At 40.3% G+C, this 17,933-nt stretch overlaps 1 protein-coding gene across 1 annotated transcript in view; it reads left to right on the forward strand.

The window, feature by feature from the left end:
• The window catches only part of Ncoa3 (nuclear receptor coactivator 3), a 119,516-nt gene that overhangs the window by 97,748 nt on the left and 3,835 nt on the right, over positions 1-17,933 (forward strand). Inside the window, 8 exon segments of the mRNA XM_020180454.2 lie at positions 336-578; positions 675-801; positions 2,400-2,571; positions 13,398-13,691; positions 14,788-14,892; positions 16,104-16,344; positions 17,126-17,300; positions 17,633-17,774. Coding sequence (XP_020036043.2) covers positions 336-578; positions 675-801; positions 2,400-2,571; positions 13,398-13,691; positions 14,788-14,892; positions 16,104-16,344; positions 17,126-17,300; positions 17,633-17,774 — 1,499 coding nt within the window.

Below are 17,933 nucleotides of genomic sequence, written 5' to 3' on the forward strand. Positions count from 1 at the left end.
AAATTTTAAATACTTAAAGCCATTTAAATAATTTGGATTAAGTAACAAGTTTTCCATATCATTAGCATAATGTTTTTTTCATGAGTATAGTTCATTTATTCTGTGTATTGGTTATTTAAACTCTTAAAGAATCTTTTGGTTTAGGACATTTTTCTATATCTAAAATGAATATGTGGGAAGAATAGCCTATCATAACTGTCTTCATAACTGACTAGCCCCCATCTTAGGGTGACAAAGTGCTTTGTCAAAGCCACTGTTTTGTGTAATGGCTGTACCTACATGATATAGGATTTTATTATGCGATGGGAAAGACTAATCACTTCTGCCTGTTTTAGGAGGACCAAACAGAAATGTGACTGTGAACCAGACTCCTTCCTCAGGAGATTGGGGCTTACCAAACTCAAAGGTCAGCAAAATGGAACCTATGAGTTCAAATTCCATGGGAAGACCAGGAGGTGATTACAGTGCTTCTTTACCTAGACCTGCAGTGGGGGGCTCTATGCCCACCTTGCCTCTTCGGTCTAATAGCATACCAGGTACAAGACCAATGTTGCAGCAGCAGCAGATACTTCAAATGAGTAAGTGTCTTTTTCAATTAAAGGAAAAAGATGTTTCAGGGTAGTTTTCACCATTGATTAATTTGAAAATTTGCTTATTTCTTTTTGTTCTGCCAGGGCCTGCTGAGATTCCCATGGGAATAGGGGTCAGTCTCTATGGCCAACCAGCACCATCTGCTCAACCAGGTTCCTGGCCAGATGGCATGTTGTCCATGGAACAAGGACCTCACGGGACGCAAAATAGGTGGGACTTTATTTTGTGACTATAGAAAATGTAAACATTGGATTTAGAAGAGTCAGAACAGGAATAATCCCCAAAGAGAATGTGACAACTTCTTTATAATTGAGGCACTTCCTTGCCATCTGATGAGGCAGTAAGCAGAGGCATTCACAGGGAGGAGTTAGAACCATCTGTGATCAGACTTCTGAGAACTTTTCTATGAGATGACTGTCTTTCATAATGATGATCTCATGAGGAGGGGAATAAATTGTAACAGTTCGATAAGATAAATACATATTCCCACTGGTTTTATCAATGGTATTCAGAAGGTAAGCCTGTTTTTCTGAAAACAATTAAAAATAATTATTTTAAAACATTTTAGTGATGATAGTGAAAGTAAACTATTGTATCCTTTTCTGTTTTTTTTTTTTTCTTTTTTTTGTAAAAAGAAGGATTATGGGTTTAGGTCTGTATTTTTATTTAATTTAGTCACTTATTTACATGGAAGAGGCCACTGTCAATTTCAGCACTAACCCCAAGTCTATAATAAATTAAGCAAAGAAAAAAATGGATTGATCGAGTAGATAGTATGTAGCTACATGAGTTTATTAACTTAAAATGCTTCTCTACATAGTAGAGAGCAAATAGCTTCAAGGGCACAACTTTTTGAGGCAAGATAAATGTATAGTTTCATTTCTTTCATGTGTTGGAGAAATGTGGCACCTTGCTGTGGGTATGTGTATAGTTTATATTATACCATTAATACAAGCTCTGTGGGCCAAGTGTAACAAAAGTTTTGTTGGCAGTCTTCCAGATTGCAGTTATTCAGTGTTTCTACCCTTTTGTTCTTTTGTTGATTTCTATAATTTTCAGGTATCATGACTACTGTCACTTAGCTTTATTTTTGTTTTAAGAATAGTGCCCTTTCCCATTCTTCCCATCTTCAATCTCTGTATCGCCTCAAATACGTAGGATTTGGTGCTTACTATTTAGCATTGGGATTGAAGATATAAGATGGCCTGGTGAAATTTTCAGATTGTGGGTCTTAATGTAAATTTTTGCCATTTGTTATTCTTTGCTGGTTTGTTTATTATTTATATTTATAGTATGTGAGTTATTATTGCACATTAAAAATATATATATACCCAGCTGGGTGCTGGTGGCTCATTCGTATAATCCTAACTACTTGGGAGGCTGAGGTTGGGAGGATGGAGTTTTGAGGCCAGGCTGGGTAAATAGTTTGTGAAATCCCATCTCCAAAATAACCAGAGCACAATGTTCTGGAGATGTGGCTCCAAGCAGTAGAGTACCTGCTTTGGAATTGCAAAGCCCTGAGTTCAAGCCCCCCCCCCCCCCAAAAAAAAAACCAAACCAAACCAAAAAACATCCAGAGAGGGAGGCAGGGAGGGGAGAGGAAGGGGAGGGAGAAGGAGAATGCAAATATGGTTATTATGATCTATCTTTTCTTTTTTTTCTTTCAAAAAGCTAAAAACTTTTTTTTCCTCGCTTTTTTGTGGTTCTGGGGATTGAACCCAGGGACTCATGAGTGCTAGACAAGCCCTGTTGCCTGAATTACATTCGCAGCACAGAACCATGAAAACTGATTGCAAGCCTCTTTCCAGGCCTCTTCTTAGGAATTCCTTGGATGATCTCCTTGGGCCACCCTCTAACCCAGAAGGCCAGAGTGATGAAAGAGCATTGTTGGACCAGTTGCACACACTCCTGAGTAATACAGATGCCACAGGCCTGGAGGAAATTGACAGAGCTTTGGGAATCCCTGAGCTTGTAAATCAGGTATGTTGCATTAGCATGGAAATAGGAGTGTGTGCCCACGACTAGGTGTGTGCATGGGCATGTTGGCATGTTCATGAAGTCAGACACAAGAGGGGCTGTAGGTGTGTCTTTCTTATTTAGAAAATATACTTTATGATTGTGATATTACTTATGTCAGCCTATTTTTATGAAGTTGTTACATTTTAGGCAACTTTAGAAATGATCAGTGAAATTACTATGTAGATTCCTCTTACAGTTTTTTATTAGCATATAATAGTTGAGGGGAGATACATTGTGACATTTACTTAGGCTATGTAGATTTTTTTTTTTGTGGTGGTATTGGAGTTTGAACTCAGGGCCTCATGCTTATTAGGGAGATGCTTTACCCCTTGAGTCACTCTGCCAGCCCATTATATAGATTCTTAAATGCTCTTTTTGAGTTTTTTGTAACTACTTTTCTTGACTATTTAGCTAACCAGAACGTCCCAATGTTATCTCCTGCTCCTAGTTATACACCCAACTTTATGAAAATATGTTCATTTACACATGTGTTTCTGAAACATGCATTTTGTAGTGGCTGCTTTTATTTAAAGGGTGTGTGTCTCTTGGGGATATACCCAAAAGACTATGACACAGGTTACTCCAGAGGCACCTGCACACCCATGTTTACTGCGGCACTATTCACAATAGCCAAGTTATGGAAACAGCCAAGATGCCCCAGCACTGACGAGTGGATTAAGAAAATGTGGTATCTATACACAATGGAATTTTATGCAGCCATGAAGAAGAACGAAATGTTATCATTCGCTGGTAAATGGATGGAATTGGAGAACATCATTCTGAGTGAGGTTAGCCTGGCCCAAAAGACCAAAAATCGTATGTTCTCCCTCATATGTGGACATTAGATCAAGGGCAAACACAACAAGGGGATTGGACTTTGAGCACATGATAAAAGCGAGAGCACACAAGGGAGGGGTGAGGATAGGTAAGACACCTAAAAAACTAGATAGCATTTGTTGCCCTTAACGCAGAGAAACTAAAGCATATACCTTAAAAGCAACTGAGGCCAATAGGAAAAGGGGACCAGGAACTAGAGAAAAGGTTAGATCAAAAAGAATTAACCTAGAAGGTAACACCCACGCACAGGAAATCAATGCGAGTCAATGCCCTGTATAGCTATCCTTATCTCAACCAGCCAAAACCCTTGTTCCTTCCTATTATTGCTTATACTCTCTCTACAACAAAATTAGAGATAAGGGTAAAATAGTTTCTGCTGGGTATTGGGGGGAGGAGAGGGAGGGGGCGGAGTGGGTGGTAAGGGAGGGGGTGGGGGCAGGGGGGAGAAATGAACCAAGCCTTGTATGCACATATGAATAATAAAACAATAAAAAACAATAATAAAAATAAAGGGTATGTGTGGGCCAGGTGCTGGTGGCTCACGCCTGTAATCCTAGCTACTCAGGAGGCTGAGATCAGGAGGATCACGGTTTGAAGCCATATTGGGGCAAATAGTTACATAGTTCTTGAGACCCTATCTTGAAAATAGCCATCACAAAACAGGGCTGGTAGAGTGGCTCAAGTGGTAGAGTGCCTGCCTAGCAAGCATGAGGCCCTGAGTTCAAACCTAGTACCACCAAAGAAAAAGGATGCGTGTATGTCAGAATTGTATAGGTCTGTGCATTGGGCAATAACTAGGAGTGGCTGAGGGGGTTCTCGGTCGTTGTTGGGGAGGCAGACGTACATAAGGAATTGCAGGGCAGCGTTGGAAGCACTATCACAGAACTTAGGAAGAATGAATGGGAAACACTGAGCAGTCCCGATACACATTCTAGGGGTGCCAGTGACATCTGACCCTGGCACTTCAGAGAGTGTTGAACTTGGTCTGGATGTGTATGAGGAATACACAGAGACCAAGAAGCTTGAACTTTCTTTTAAAGTGGTAATTTTAAGGTGGAAACTGCTTTCTTTGTACTGCTGATAAAAGTTAGCAGTCAGTATATAAAATTCTGATGATTTATGAAAGTATATAAAGTTTTAAAAAACTTCTGATAGTGGCACAGGGGGAGTTATTAATAACTTGTTAGCATATAATGCTTTCAGATTAAAAAATATGTAAATTTTCATGAGAGAAACTTGAGTGTGTGTATATTTAAACTGGAGACTTTTAGAAACACTTTTATAACCAGTTTTACCATATGAAAGTCATCATTGTCAGTCATCTTTTTGTTTAGTATATATCCAGTTTTTAAAAAAATTGTCTCACCCTGTGTTTCCCCCTTTACGATATGGAACCAGACACACAGGCACAGGGCCTGGGCTGAGGTGTATATGGGGTAGGTTTACTTTGCCTCCTCTTTCTTTTTTTTCTTTTTTTTTTTTTTTTTTATGCATTTTTTTTCTTTTTCCACAATCTATCCCATAACACCTTGCACATTTTCTTTCTTTCTTTTTTTTTTTTTTTTTTTTGGTGCGGTACTGGGGCTTGAACTCAGGGCCTTATGCTTGCTAGGCAGGCATTCTACCACTTGAGCCACTCCACCACCCTGCCTCCTCTTTCTATACAGTCATTTTAAGAACAGCCTGTAATAAGCACTAGGAGGCCAATTTATATTCAATTTCAATGGCCAAATATTACCCCATATTGAACAATATTTAGTTCTCTACTGATAAAAATTTGAATTGTTTCTCCCTATTTTTTATCATAAACAATTCAGTGAATTACTCCTCTGTCTGTCTGATTCTCTCTCTCTCTCTCTTTCTCTCCTGTGGTGGTCCTGGGGTCTGAACTCAGGGCCTCAGGCTTACTAGGAATTTCTTTTTTTTTTTTTTTTTTTGCGGTGCTGGGGTTTGAACTCAGGGGCTTCACCTTGAGCCACTCTACCAGCCCTTTTTTGTGAAGGGTTTTTTCAAGATAGGGTCTTGGGAACTATTTGCCCAGGCTGGCTTCAAACCACGATCCTCCTCATCTCTGCCTCCTGAGTAGCTAGGATTACAGGTGTGAGCCATCAGTGCCTGCCTCGGATCTCTTTCACTGAGTCTGCTTCCTTAGAAGAAAGAATTAATGGGTTAGAAAGTATCCATACTTTAAAGGTTTTCCTCCTTATTTTTAGGTTGTTTCTTTGAAAGTGTATGCTAGCAAGCTAGGCATGGTTTTGAGCATCTGCACTACTAGCTACTCAGGAGTTTCAAGTAAACCTGGGCAACATAGCAAGAGCCCATGTCGAAAGATTACGGTATTTCATTTTCTATAATGGTATGATGATAGTAGCTCCTTATACCTATGCCAGCAGCGTGCCAGTGTGGCTCAGATAAGGAGCACAGTGTGAATGAGCATATGCCTGAACAAATACTGAGCATGATTTTAAAAAAAAAAATCTTTGCCAGTCTGATAGGCAAGAGATTCTTGTCTTAAGATTGATATTCAACTTGCAAAGCGAAGAAATACATTTATGTTTATTGGCCATTTTCTGTGTTTTTTATAGTTTCTGGCTGGGGTTTTCATGTTATCCCTGACTTAACTAACTATGGTTCATGTTTCAGTTTTTGACTTTATGATGGTGCAAAAGCCATGGACATCTAGCAGAAACCATTATTTTGAATTTTTATCTTTTCCTGGGCTAGTCATATGTAGTATGATACTCTTAAGATGCTGGGCAGCAAACACTGAAAATCACTTATTTTGGTTTCCTTTTTGGTGGGAGCTTGGTTTTAATTTTGTTCATTAGCTTAAAAACTTATGTTTTCAAGTTCAGCATACTGAAATAGAGTAAAGGGAGGGGGCTTGCAGAATGGCTCAAGTGGTATAGAGTGCCTGCCTAGCAAGCATGAGGCCCTGAATTCAAATTGTCCCACCACCAAAAAAAAAGTTTCTGCTGTTGTGTCCAAAACAACAAATAATATCCTTATGCCAAGCATTGGTGGCTTAACACCTGTAATCCTAGCTGCTCCTGAGGCATAGATCAGGAGGATTATGGTTTGAAGCCAGTCTGGGTAAATAGTTTGTGAGCCCCTATCTTGAAAAAAACGCATCACAAAAAATAGGGCTGGTGGAGTGACTCAAGGTGTATGCCCTGAATTCAAGCTCCAGTACCACAAAAACAAACAAACAAAAACAACACAACAGTAACTGGGGACTTGAGTGGTCAGGATAGCTCTCTTTAGGCATTGACATTGAAACTGACACCTTAAGGATGAGGAGTTAGCTAGCCTTTGCTAGCTATGGAGAAGTGTTCCAGAAGAACTACAACATACTCAGAAGTTCCTAGGTAGTAAAGACCTTTGTGGTTCTAGAAAGTGACTGGAACTCAGTGAGAGCAGAAGGGGAGTAACACAAAATGAATCTGGAGAGGAAAAAGGAGGCCAGGAGCTGGGCATTGGAGCTCACCCCTGTAATCCTGGGGGTGGGGGTGGGCGCTGGAAATTGTGAGGATCAGCGGTTTGAGTTCAGCCCTGGCAAGTTTGTGGAACACCCTCCCCTCCTCCCCCCTGCAAAATCTCATGGTGTCATGCACCTGCCTTCCCAGCAGTAAGGGTAAATAGAAGTATTGAGGTCCAGGCCAGCCTGGGTGTAAACATCAGATCCTATCTTAAAAATGACCGAAGTAAAAAGGGTTGGGGGCATGGCTCAAGTGGTAGAGTGACTGCCTAGCAAGTGTATGGCCCTGAGTTCAACTCTAAATAATGCAGCAGTTCCCCGCCTCCCCCCCCAAAAAAAAAGCCAGGAAAGACACACAGACGTATTCTAAGCTGGGTACCGATGAAACCTGATTTATTTTTGGTTCAGGGCCTCACCCTCAGTTTTTTCACTTTTAAAAAGTTTTTCAGATAGAGTCTCAAGAGCTTAACTTTTTCTAGAGACCAGCTTCAGACTGAGATCTTCCTACCTCCACTTCCTTTGTGCTGCTGTGCCCAGCTTTTTTATAATTAGTTTTTAGTTTTAGCAAAGTAGTCTGTATTTGTAACTTAGAAAATAAAATGATGGGAACATATTTTTATTGAAGAAGGACCCCAATCACTTACTCTGTTCTGAGGTAGTGAAACTCCATTCTTTGTTTATTTTGGTCATATTTCTGTGAAGTATGTTCATGTAGCTTTTCCTTTCCCTTTTCTCTTCCCCTTCCCTTTCTCTTTCTGGCGGTATCAAGGGTTGAACTCAGGGCCTCAAACTTGCTAGGCAGGCACTCTGCCACTTGTCACCCCGCCATACCATCTATTTCTTTACAAACCAGTCAATATATTTTGTCTTGGCCAATGAGATAGTTGACTATGCACTTTGAGTCCCTTATCTCAGAACCTTGAGGTTACACATTGTTTGGAATTCAGGAAATTTTGGATTTTAGGAAGAGAGAATGGTACCTATATTACATGATACTCTTAACAGAGTTCAAGTAACAGTACAGTTTGGGCAGTAGCCTAGAACTAAACAGGCTACTACATCTATAGCACAGTGATAGAGAACTGTATTGTTCCATGTAAATTTAGGGCAGGTGGTTTAAAAAAATTTTTTTTATAGTGCTGTAGGTCAGATCCAGGGCCTTACACATGCTTGGCAAGCACTCAGCTCCTGAGCTCTACCCTCAGCTTGGTTTTACTGTTAGATGCATTTGATGTTAGTGAAAAATTACTAAATTTTTAAGAGCTATTTTGGATTTGGGATTTTTAGATGAGAAATTGTAGATGTTCTTTTCTCTCTCTCTCTTTTAGTGTATACACTCAAACACACACGCATGCGTCCTCATATAACTCCAATATAACTATCTTTTGTTGAATAAGTAGCCAATATTTACATTATTTTGGCTTATTGCTGAGCCAAGTGTAGCATACATATATATTTAAGTAAATTTAAAATATTTTAGGTAATAATTACCTTTATTTTGTTTTGTTCTACATACTTATTCTCTTCAGACACTCCAACAGAACTATAAAATTTCTTATTTTTTTTCACATGTTCAGACACATTAAATAATCCTTTGCCTTTTTTTAGTGAGTACTTACTGTTTTACTGTGTCTTTGTGAGGCAGGTATAGATATTAACAATCCTCACTATTCTGTGTTGAATCTGTTTCCTTATTTTTTTTTTGTCTTTTCTTTTTTGGTGCTGGGATTGAACCCAGGGCCTCATGTATGCTAGGCAAGCGCTGTACCACCGAGCTACATCCCAGCCCTGTTTCCTTATTTTTTATTTATTTATTTTTTTGCGCTAGGGCTTGAACTCAGGGCTTCGTGCTTGCTAGGCAGGCACTCTTACTGCTTAAACCACTCTGCCAGCCTTTTTTGTGATGGGTTTTTTGAGATAGGGTTTCTGGAACTATTTGTCTGGGGCTGGCTTTGAACCTGGATCCTCCTGATCTCTGTCTCCTGAGTAGCTAGGATTGCAGGTGTGACCACTGGCGCTCACTGCAGAGTTTGGTTGTTATGTATAGGCCTATAGTATTTATATGAAACAGTCTACTCAGCTTTTAGCAAATATATAGTGATCCTTGACTGTTTTTTATTTAAGAATGATATACTGTAAGGGTGAGCAGCATTATTTTTATCGAGGTTGTGATTAGGTTGGGAGCTGGCCTTTTTTTTTTTTTTAAAGTACTCCTTAAATTGCAACATGTAGCATTGACAGCTCTCCCTTCCCTCTGACCCCCTTCGTATATATATATTTTTTTTCCTGTAAAGAGGCTTACAGTTCTTGCCTGGAAAACTTTTATTACCTATTTGCACTTGGAAACTGGACTGGATCATTTAGAATGATCTCATAGAGTAGGATATAAAGTTTTACAGTATGTAAACTATAACATTTCTTATTTTCAGCCTCTGCCTCCTTCCTGCCCTGTACTCTGCCTGATCCCTGAACCCATTTGAGTGGGGGAGGATAGGTAGAAGGTACAGCCATTTGAGGAGTTTAGGAGCAGGCAGGGCAGGTAATTGAATCCCTACTCTATACTCAGACTCCTGATGTCTTTCAGCACTGTGCTTCATTCTTTCCTATGCCCAGTTGTGGGGGAGGAGGGCTCTCATTAGTTCTGTAGGCTACATTTGTTCACTTCTCTGTGTATTTTTTCTCTGCAGGCATATAGGTCTATCTTTCTCTACCTTGCTGAGTTTCTTCCTACTCTTTCATTCACTTTGTCTTCCAGATACTTATCAGAATATTTGATCTTGTTGTCTTCCTTGTTCTTACTGTTTTGTAGATGAATGCAATCTTTTAAATTCTCTTTTTGGAGGATGGGATAATCAGGAATACCCAGTAGAAGGAGGATCACAAGTCCAGGGCCAGCCTGGACTACACAGGGAGAGCCTGTCTCAAAAAACAAAAAAAAAGTAGTAGCTGGGTATTGGCTCACACCTGTAATCCCAGCTATTCTGGAGGCAGAGATTGGGAGGATCGTCCTGAGTTCAAAGTCAGTTCCACAAAAAAAATGAAGACAGGTGACACCTGACTCGACTGGAAAGAGTGATTTTAGGAAGGAAATTAGGCTGATAGATTATGCAGTACCTTATGAAACTGTATCTCTACTAAATTAATAATTGAAGTGATAAATTTTAACTTCACTATAACACTAAAAATGAGTAAATATTCTTGGATGAGAAAGCATGCCAAAAATGTGCAATGAATGAGACAAACATTTTGAAATTTTTATAAATTAAGTATTGCTCATTGGTAAAGCCACTATAAATAAACAAGGGGAAAGTTACTGGCAGAATATTGCTAAAACAAAAAGTTAATGTTCTCAACACAATAATTTGTTTAAGGATAGGTACACTCTGAGAAATAGGTCCTTAGGTGATTTCATTGTTGTGCAAACATTATAGAATATACTTCCAAACTGAGCTGTGATATCACTGTGCAGTATAATCTTATGGGACCATTGTTGGAGAAGTGGTCTGTTGCTGATCAAAACATTGTTACACATTGCATGATTATCTAAAGAACTATTGGAAATCAGTAAATATTCCACTAAAAAGTAGACAAAATTGATGTAACCACAGTAAGATAGCTCAGAAATATTGGTGAAAGTTTATTTCATCTTATATCTTCCCTCCATGTCCCCCTTTCCTCCCTCTTTCTGTGTCTGTCTTTCTCCTCCGTTCCCCTCCTCCCTCCCTCCCTTCCGCAGTACTGGTGATTGAACCCAGGGCCTCACACTTGACAGGCAGGAACTACCACTTGAGCTATGCCTTTGTCTCTACTTCTATAAGTTAGGACCAACAGGGTATAGCAAAATGGCAGTTTCATAAAAGGAAACTGGTAGGGTAAACTGTTCATCATCTTTGAAAAGTTATGGGAAAACATTTCAAATAGTTTCACTGATTTAGTATCGGCAGAGTCATTCTACCCTTTGAGATTCAACAAAAGGAAATAAGGACATAACCAGAGATGTAGCCATATAAAAAGCCCTTGTAGCATTTTTTTTTTCTTTTCCTTTGCAGCATTTTATTTTATTTGTTTATTTTTGCGGTGTTGGGTTTGAACTCAGGGCTACACCAACTCTTTTTTTTGTGTTAGGTACTTTTGAGCTAGGGCCCATGCTGACTTCAAATGGCAATCCTGATCACTGCCTTCTGAGCAGCTAGGATTATAGGACTGAGCCACCAGCCCTGGCTCTTTACAGCATTTTATAATAGTAAAATGCTGGAAAAATCCTAGAAGTAATGTGACTAGGAATTATTTGAATGATTTTTAGTGCATCTATTTTATGTAGGTATAGATGACAAGTACATTATAGGGTAACAGTTAAACAATATTATGTAAGTAGCAAAGATAGAGTCACAGATTATAGAATGGGGAGAGAGGCAGATTCCAAATAGGACATTTCAGAACGCACTAAGTACATCTCCCCAGGACAGGAGAAGCCATATAGTGGGCTATTAAACTGGGAGGCAAAGGGCCAAACAGTGAGTCATGAATGGTTGAGTAATACTGCTGATGTCATGGTCTGCAACTGATGGATAGGTTGCAAGGTCTCTCAGGACCCCTTTTAGATTATTTTCTGCTCTTTTAGTAGAGTTGTCAAGAGAAAGGAGGTTGGTATGCATGGTTACTCAGCCATATTTAACTTAAAATATGATTGGCTTCATTAAATTTATCTGATATCTGTCTGGAGAAGGGGAAGTTGGTGTGATGGGACAGAAAGTCTTAGACAGGCTTATGTCAGTAGAACACATGGAAGGGAAGCATGCAAAACATGGGGGCAAGGAAGCCTGATGGGCTGAGTGGATCATGTATGTGATGGTGTCTGTGGTACACGTCTATGCGCCTGAATATATACACTTGTGAAGGAGGGCTGAAAATCAAGCTTGTTGGCTTTGAATTCTGGGGTGGTAAGTGGTTACTCTATGCCTTGTGTTAAGCGAAGATTTGAGGGAAACAAGGTAGTTTTTTAGGAAGGGTTTTTCCCTTCCCTCTTCCCTTCCCTTCCTTTCCCCCTTCCCTTCTCCTCCCCTCCCCTCCCCTCCCCTCCCTTCCCCTCCCCTTCCTCTCCCTTCCCCCTCCCCTCCCTCTCTTCTCCCCCTCCCCCTTTCTTTTTTTGGTGGTACTAGTGACAGAACCTTACACTTGCTTGGTGAGCACTTCTCTACCACCTGAGCCATACTCCCAGTCATGACTTCTGTTTTCTACATAATTAAGTTTTTATGTCTAGACACCCAGGTAAAGGTGTTAATATGCATTTGCATAAACAAAGTAGTTGAAAGTGGTCTGGAAACAAAAATTTGATAGCTATCACTGGCTGAGAATGTGGAGGTAGAAAGTGTATCAAGAGAAAAGGAGAGTCTGGGACTGAACCCTGATGAACTCGTAACATTCATCCAGTGAAAGGCCAGAGATAAGGATAAAAACAAGTGGTGTTGCAGAGTACAGAGGAGTGAACTATGCTTTAAGGTGAGCCTTGTCAAGGCTGTTGACTGCGTGCTTGGCATTCTGGGCCCACGGGAAGGTAAAGGTGTATGCAGGATCTGACAGGCTTTTCTGATCTTAGCACCTCTTCAGAATATTTATTTTTCTGTTACCAGCAGGATGTTGTTTTGTACATGTGCTTATTAGCATGTAGACAAATGACATCTGGCACTTAAAAAAAATTTAGTAAATATTTCTTGAATGAATGAATTTTCCCCTCACCCCCCACCCATGAGTAGTGGTGAAACCTTTAGGTTTTGTTCAGCTGGTTGAGTACATTCCAGGGGATGGGTGTGTTGTTTTTTTTTTTTTTTGGTGTGTGTGTGGGGGTTGTTGTTTGTTTTTGAGGCAGAGTCTCACTCTGTACCCCAGACTGGCTTTTAACTCTCCATCTTCCTGCCTTAGCCTCCTAAATTCTGAGATTATAAGCATGGCACTATCAGTGTCCTGTGGGAGTATTTTTTGAATTAACTATCATTACTAAAATCACCTCTTGCTACCTTCAAAACATACTTGCACAAATTATGTGAGAATTTCTTGATCAGTAGTTTTTAATTCATCTATTTTCTACTTGGCTTGAGAGGTCCAAGTAGGGAAATCTGATAGAATTCCTTCCTTCCCTTCTCTCCCTCTTTGTGTTGGGTAGGGTACATTGTGGCATTTACAATGTATCATACCAAATAGTATTTCTTTAGGCACTTAATATGTTGTAGATATTTGGCTCAGAAAACATGAGTGTCTGTCTGTGGAGTGTGTTAGGCAGTAGGTCATAGTTCTGAGTAGTTGGTATAGTCTGTGTTCTCATGGAACTTTAGACGACAGTAACCTTGGTTTTGCTTTTAGAATTTGGAAACCTTGTTGGTCATGTGTATTAACTTTATTTTTCACCTCCTTTAGAACATGTGTTTTTGGTTGCTTTTGCAAATGTTCATTTGTGTGTATGTGTTTAATCTTTAAGGGACAAGCTCTGGAGCCCAAGCAGGATGCTTTCCAAGGCCAAGAAGCAGCAGTAATGATGGATCAGAAGGCAGTATTATATGGGCAGACGTACCCAGCCCAGGGGCCTCCTATGCAAGGAGGCTTTAATCTTCAGGGACAATCACCATCTTTTAACTCCATGATGAACCAGATGAACCAGCAAGGCAGCTTTCCTCTCCAAGGAATGCACCCTAGGGCCAGCATCATGAGACCCAGGACAAATACCCCGAAGCAACTTAGAATGCAACTTCAGCAGAGGCTGCAGGGCCAGCAGGTAACCTGCCAGTCCTGTCCTTGGCTGCTGCCCCAAGTGGCTTTCCCTTTGGCCCTGCCTTGTGTAGTTGTTTTAGGCAGTGTTCCTCAGGGCTTTGCCACTGACTCTCCAACCCTCCCCAGCTAAGGACATTCCTTTTGTTTTCCCTTCTGTGTAGGATTATACTTGCACAGATGGCTCCTTGTTGAGGGGTAAAGTTTGTGTTAGAATGTGTACCTGTGTACAGGTTAAAAAGTAAAAATACCAGAAAGAATTGTTAGAAATTGTTGAAGGCTTCACAGTCTGAAAAATACTTGAAAAACGTTCTTAATATCATAATCAAATGTTAAAACTGTCTTGATTTCAGCCTCTTATTTTTTGAGACAGTCTTACTGTATAGCCCAGCTGGCCTCCAAGTAACAATTTTCTGTATAAGCCTCCTGAGTGCAGGGATTACAGGTGCGGCAATATCAGCATTTTAAAAAATGGAACCTCTGCTTTTCTAGGTATTTTATAAAACTGGAACTAGCTCTTTTTTACTATTCCAGAATAGAACTGCTGTTTTTCCATTTCTTTAATACCCAACTAATGTTTTAAAATATAATTTCTATGGTTTGTATCTTATGTGTGCTGAGTTATTAAATGTGATGGACCTAAACCATATATGTAGTTAGTGACTTGAGTTTAGAACCCAGAGCCAGAGACTCCAGTGTGTGAATATTCCTAAAAGTTTAGGTGCTTGGGAAAGCTGTGTACATGGTATCAACTTTATATCATTTCTATTCACTAAGTGTTACTTAGGAAGAGATAACAGAAGTTCAAGTACTTGGATCAGAAACCTGACTATAAGTTGAGTTCTCACTAACGCGTTCTTTAAGCCACACAGGTGCACTTTTATTTTTTGCCAGTGCAAACATGGCAGAAGGCTCCACATGCCTGCAAAAACTTTCCAGCACTCCCCTTTCTGCAGTGTGAAAGTGTACAGTTCAGTGTAAATGAGACTTCCCAGGTTAATGGGTTTAGAGATGTCATCATGACCTCACTGGGTGGTGCTGAGTTTTCAAAGCTGTTTGGGGCTTAACACACTCTGCTCACTTACCAACTTGTCTCTCTTTAGTTTTTGAATCAGAGCCGGCAGGCACTTGAAATGAAAATGGAAAACCCCACCGCTGGTGGTGCTGCTGTGGTGAGACCTGTGATGCAGCCTCAGATGAGCTCCCAGGTGAGCCTCTCCACCTGCACTGCCGCATTCCAGCACAGGGCGGGGCTCATGGGTGGCTCTCAGTTTGTGTTTGTTAAACAAATGAAGGTAATTCCAAATTTCTTGTGTAAGAATCTGCTCCATCTGATGTTTCTTCTTCCATTCTTATTCTTGTTAGTGACACAGGGCTGCTTCATTAAACCATCCGTGTTTTTTTACCTTGATTCCCCACTGATCAGTTGCTATGTTTTGAGGTAAATTACCACATTTTAGGAATTAAGAATAACACTGTAAATGTTTCTGTTCCTGGATTATGAATACTACATGCTCATTGGCTAACATTTGAAACTACAGGTATAAAGAAGAAAAAAGATAATACATTATCTGATTTTAGTGACAGCCTCTGAGACTAACTGTTCCCTGTTGTGTGGGGGCTGGTGACAACTCTTTTTCCCAGAGTGAAGTGCTAAGGTGTTTTCTTAGTGTGCAGGAGGCAGATTACTACAAGACACTTCTCCTGTGGTTGGAATAGTGTTCATAATTGTCTTTTTAAAAGCTGTGAAATGCCTCATTTTCACTATCTTAGGTTTACTTGGAAGTACTTAGATTTTCTTGATAATCAGCATCCTGTATAAGCTATGCTGCTTTCCAAATAGATAATAAAAGCTTGGTTTTTGAAGATGATCTTCCTCAGCTGGGAGAGCCTAAATTGGTTTATATGTTTAGTCATTGATCATTACCATCTTAACTTTCAAATGGTTTCTCTTGTCCTCCAGCTTTTCTTTCTGGAGGTTTAGAGACTGTCAGACCTTCTGAGGCCCCTGCTTCTCTGAGTATTACCCTGCTTACTTCTTTGTCCTTGTTATCTCCTTCCCCTTCTATTGTGGGGCTTCACTCCCATTGCATCTCCTGTTGCCTTAACAGCTCAGCCCTGTGCTTATTTTCTTTTTGTTTTTTGAGATAATGTCTTGCTGTGTTGTCCAGGTTGGACTTCCAACTCTCAGCTCAAGGTGATTCTTTCTCCCTCAGCCTCAGTTCCTGAGTGCTGGAACTATATGCCTGGCTCAGAAATCTTTTATCATAAAGAACTGTGTATTTCCTCTTTGTTTTAATTACAAAGGAGGGTAGTGTTTTCTCTTTTTTACCTAATGTATTGTGGGGGAACTATCTGTATGGAGCTTGTTGGTTCTTGCTTTACATATGTAGTGGCATTCTTTCTTGGACATTGGCAGGGTTTTCTAAATGCCCAGATGGTTGCCCAGCGCAGCAGAGAGCTGCTGAGTCATCACTTCCGACAGCAGAGGGTGGCCATGATGATGCAGCAGCAGCAGCAGCAGCAGCAGCAGCAGCAGCAAACCCAGGCCTTCAGCCCCCCTCCAAATGTGACTGCCTCCCCTAGCATGGATGGAGTTTTGGCAGGACCTGCAATGCCTCAGGCTCCACCACAGCAATTTTCATACCCACCAAGTTACGGTAAATTTGACAGAATATCTTCTCCCAAAGTAACATTACTAAGGACATGAGGTTTTCCAGGTCTGTTCATGTCAGCTCTTTATTCCTTGTTTCAGAAGAGAATTAAAATTAGTAAAAAAAATAATGGAGAACAAAAATGTTTGCAGTACCCAGGGAATTGAGGCATATGTATTCTATCATAGTTGAGTATTTTTTTAGATCTTCTTTTTTCAGCTATCTCTTCATTTGGGAGATAGAGTACAAACTTCATCCCCCATTCCTTCTTACATGTCCCAGTATAGTAAATCTCTTGAACATTCATTCAGGGTACTGAGAGGAATGTATCCCGTGGGCTTGGTGAGTTGCACTTACTATTAATTATAAAAATATGTTTCACTTTAGCCTTTGAGAAGTTCTAGGAACATGGTGGGGGTAGAGGTGTCTCCCCTTGGGGTGGAGGGGAGCTTACATTCAGAGTGCAGCCTTGCCCTCTGGGAATAGTACCTTCTGCCCTCTAAAGAGGGAGAGATATGGAGTCCCTTTTTGATAGACTGGTCATTGAAACAACTGCTCTTCAAGTGATCTAGATGGCTTGCCTTTCTGTAATAACTTCAGGACTGTAGCTGTCATCTTGATGAGAAGCAAGAATAACTGGAAGGCAGCTTTTTATAGTACTTTATTCTGTACTTAATGCCTCTTCCTCTTCTTATATTGAAAAAGAACATAAAATTACCATAGAAAGCCAAGATTCTATGAAGGTAACATTTGAGTATTGTAATTTGTCCTTTTTCTTTCTTTGAAGGAATGGGACAACAACCAGATCCAGCCTTTGGTCGAGTGTCTAGTCCTCCTAATGCAATGATGTCATCAAGAATGGGTCCCACCCAGAATCCCATGATGCAGCATCCTCAGACTGCACCCATGTATCAGTCCTCAGAAATGAAGGGGTGGCCATCAGGAAACTTGGCCAGGAACAGGTAAAGAATAGTGACTTTAAAAGCCATTCACACCCTGGCGCTAAAAGTCTAGGAAATTAATCTCTGCATTTTCCAGCCACACTTATTTGAATGGAGAGATCAGAAAACATGGGTTCATATTAGCAAACGTGTTGCTTATCTTGTCCATGAGAGTCTTTTATACCATGCACATGTTCATCAGAGTATTGGTTACAGACAACTATGAAAAATAAAGGCAGGCTGTCCAAAAGTTTGCTCTCTGATGTTCCCTGCTTAAGTATAAGGGCATTTGACAAAATTATGATAGACCCTCTGTGTGTACCCTGTGTTCTAAAATGACTCTTTCTTCATAGTACCTTTCCCCAGCAGCAGTTTGCCCACCAGGGGAGTCCTGCAGCTTACAGCATGGTGCACATGAATGGCAGCAGCAGCCACTTGGGGCAGATGAGCATGAACTCCATGCCCATGTCTGGCATGCCCATGGGTCCTGATCAGGTATGGCTCTGTTCCTTACCTTTTTTTCAAGAAATGACCAAAGCTCCAGCTATAATGTAAAGGTCCTAGGTAGATTGCATCTGTACTACATGTGTGTGTGTGTGTATATATAACCATATCACTTTAAAAAATACAGTGATTGAGAAAAAAAAAAAGTGG

The sequence above is a fragment of the Castor canadensis genome, chromosome 5, assembly GCF_047511655.1.
Source record: "Castor canadensis chromosome 5, mCasCan1.hap1v2, whole genome shotgun sequence".
Taxonomy (NCBI): Eukaryota; Metazoa; Chordata; class Mammalia; order Rodentia; family Castoridae; genus Castor; species Castor canadensis.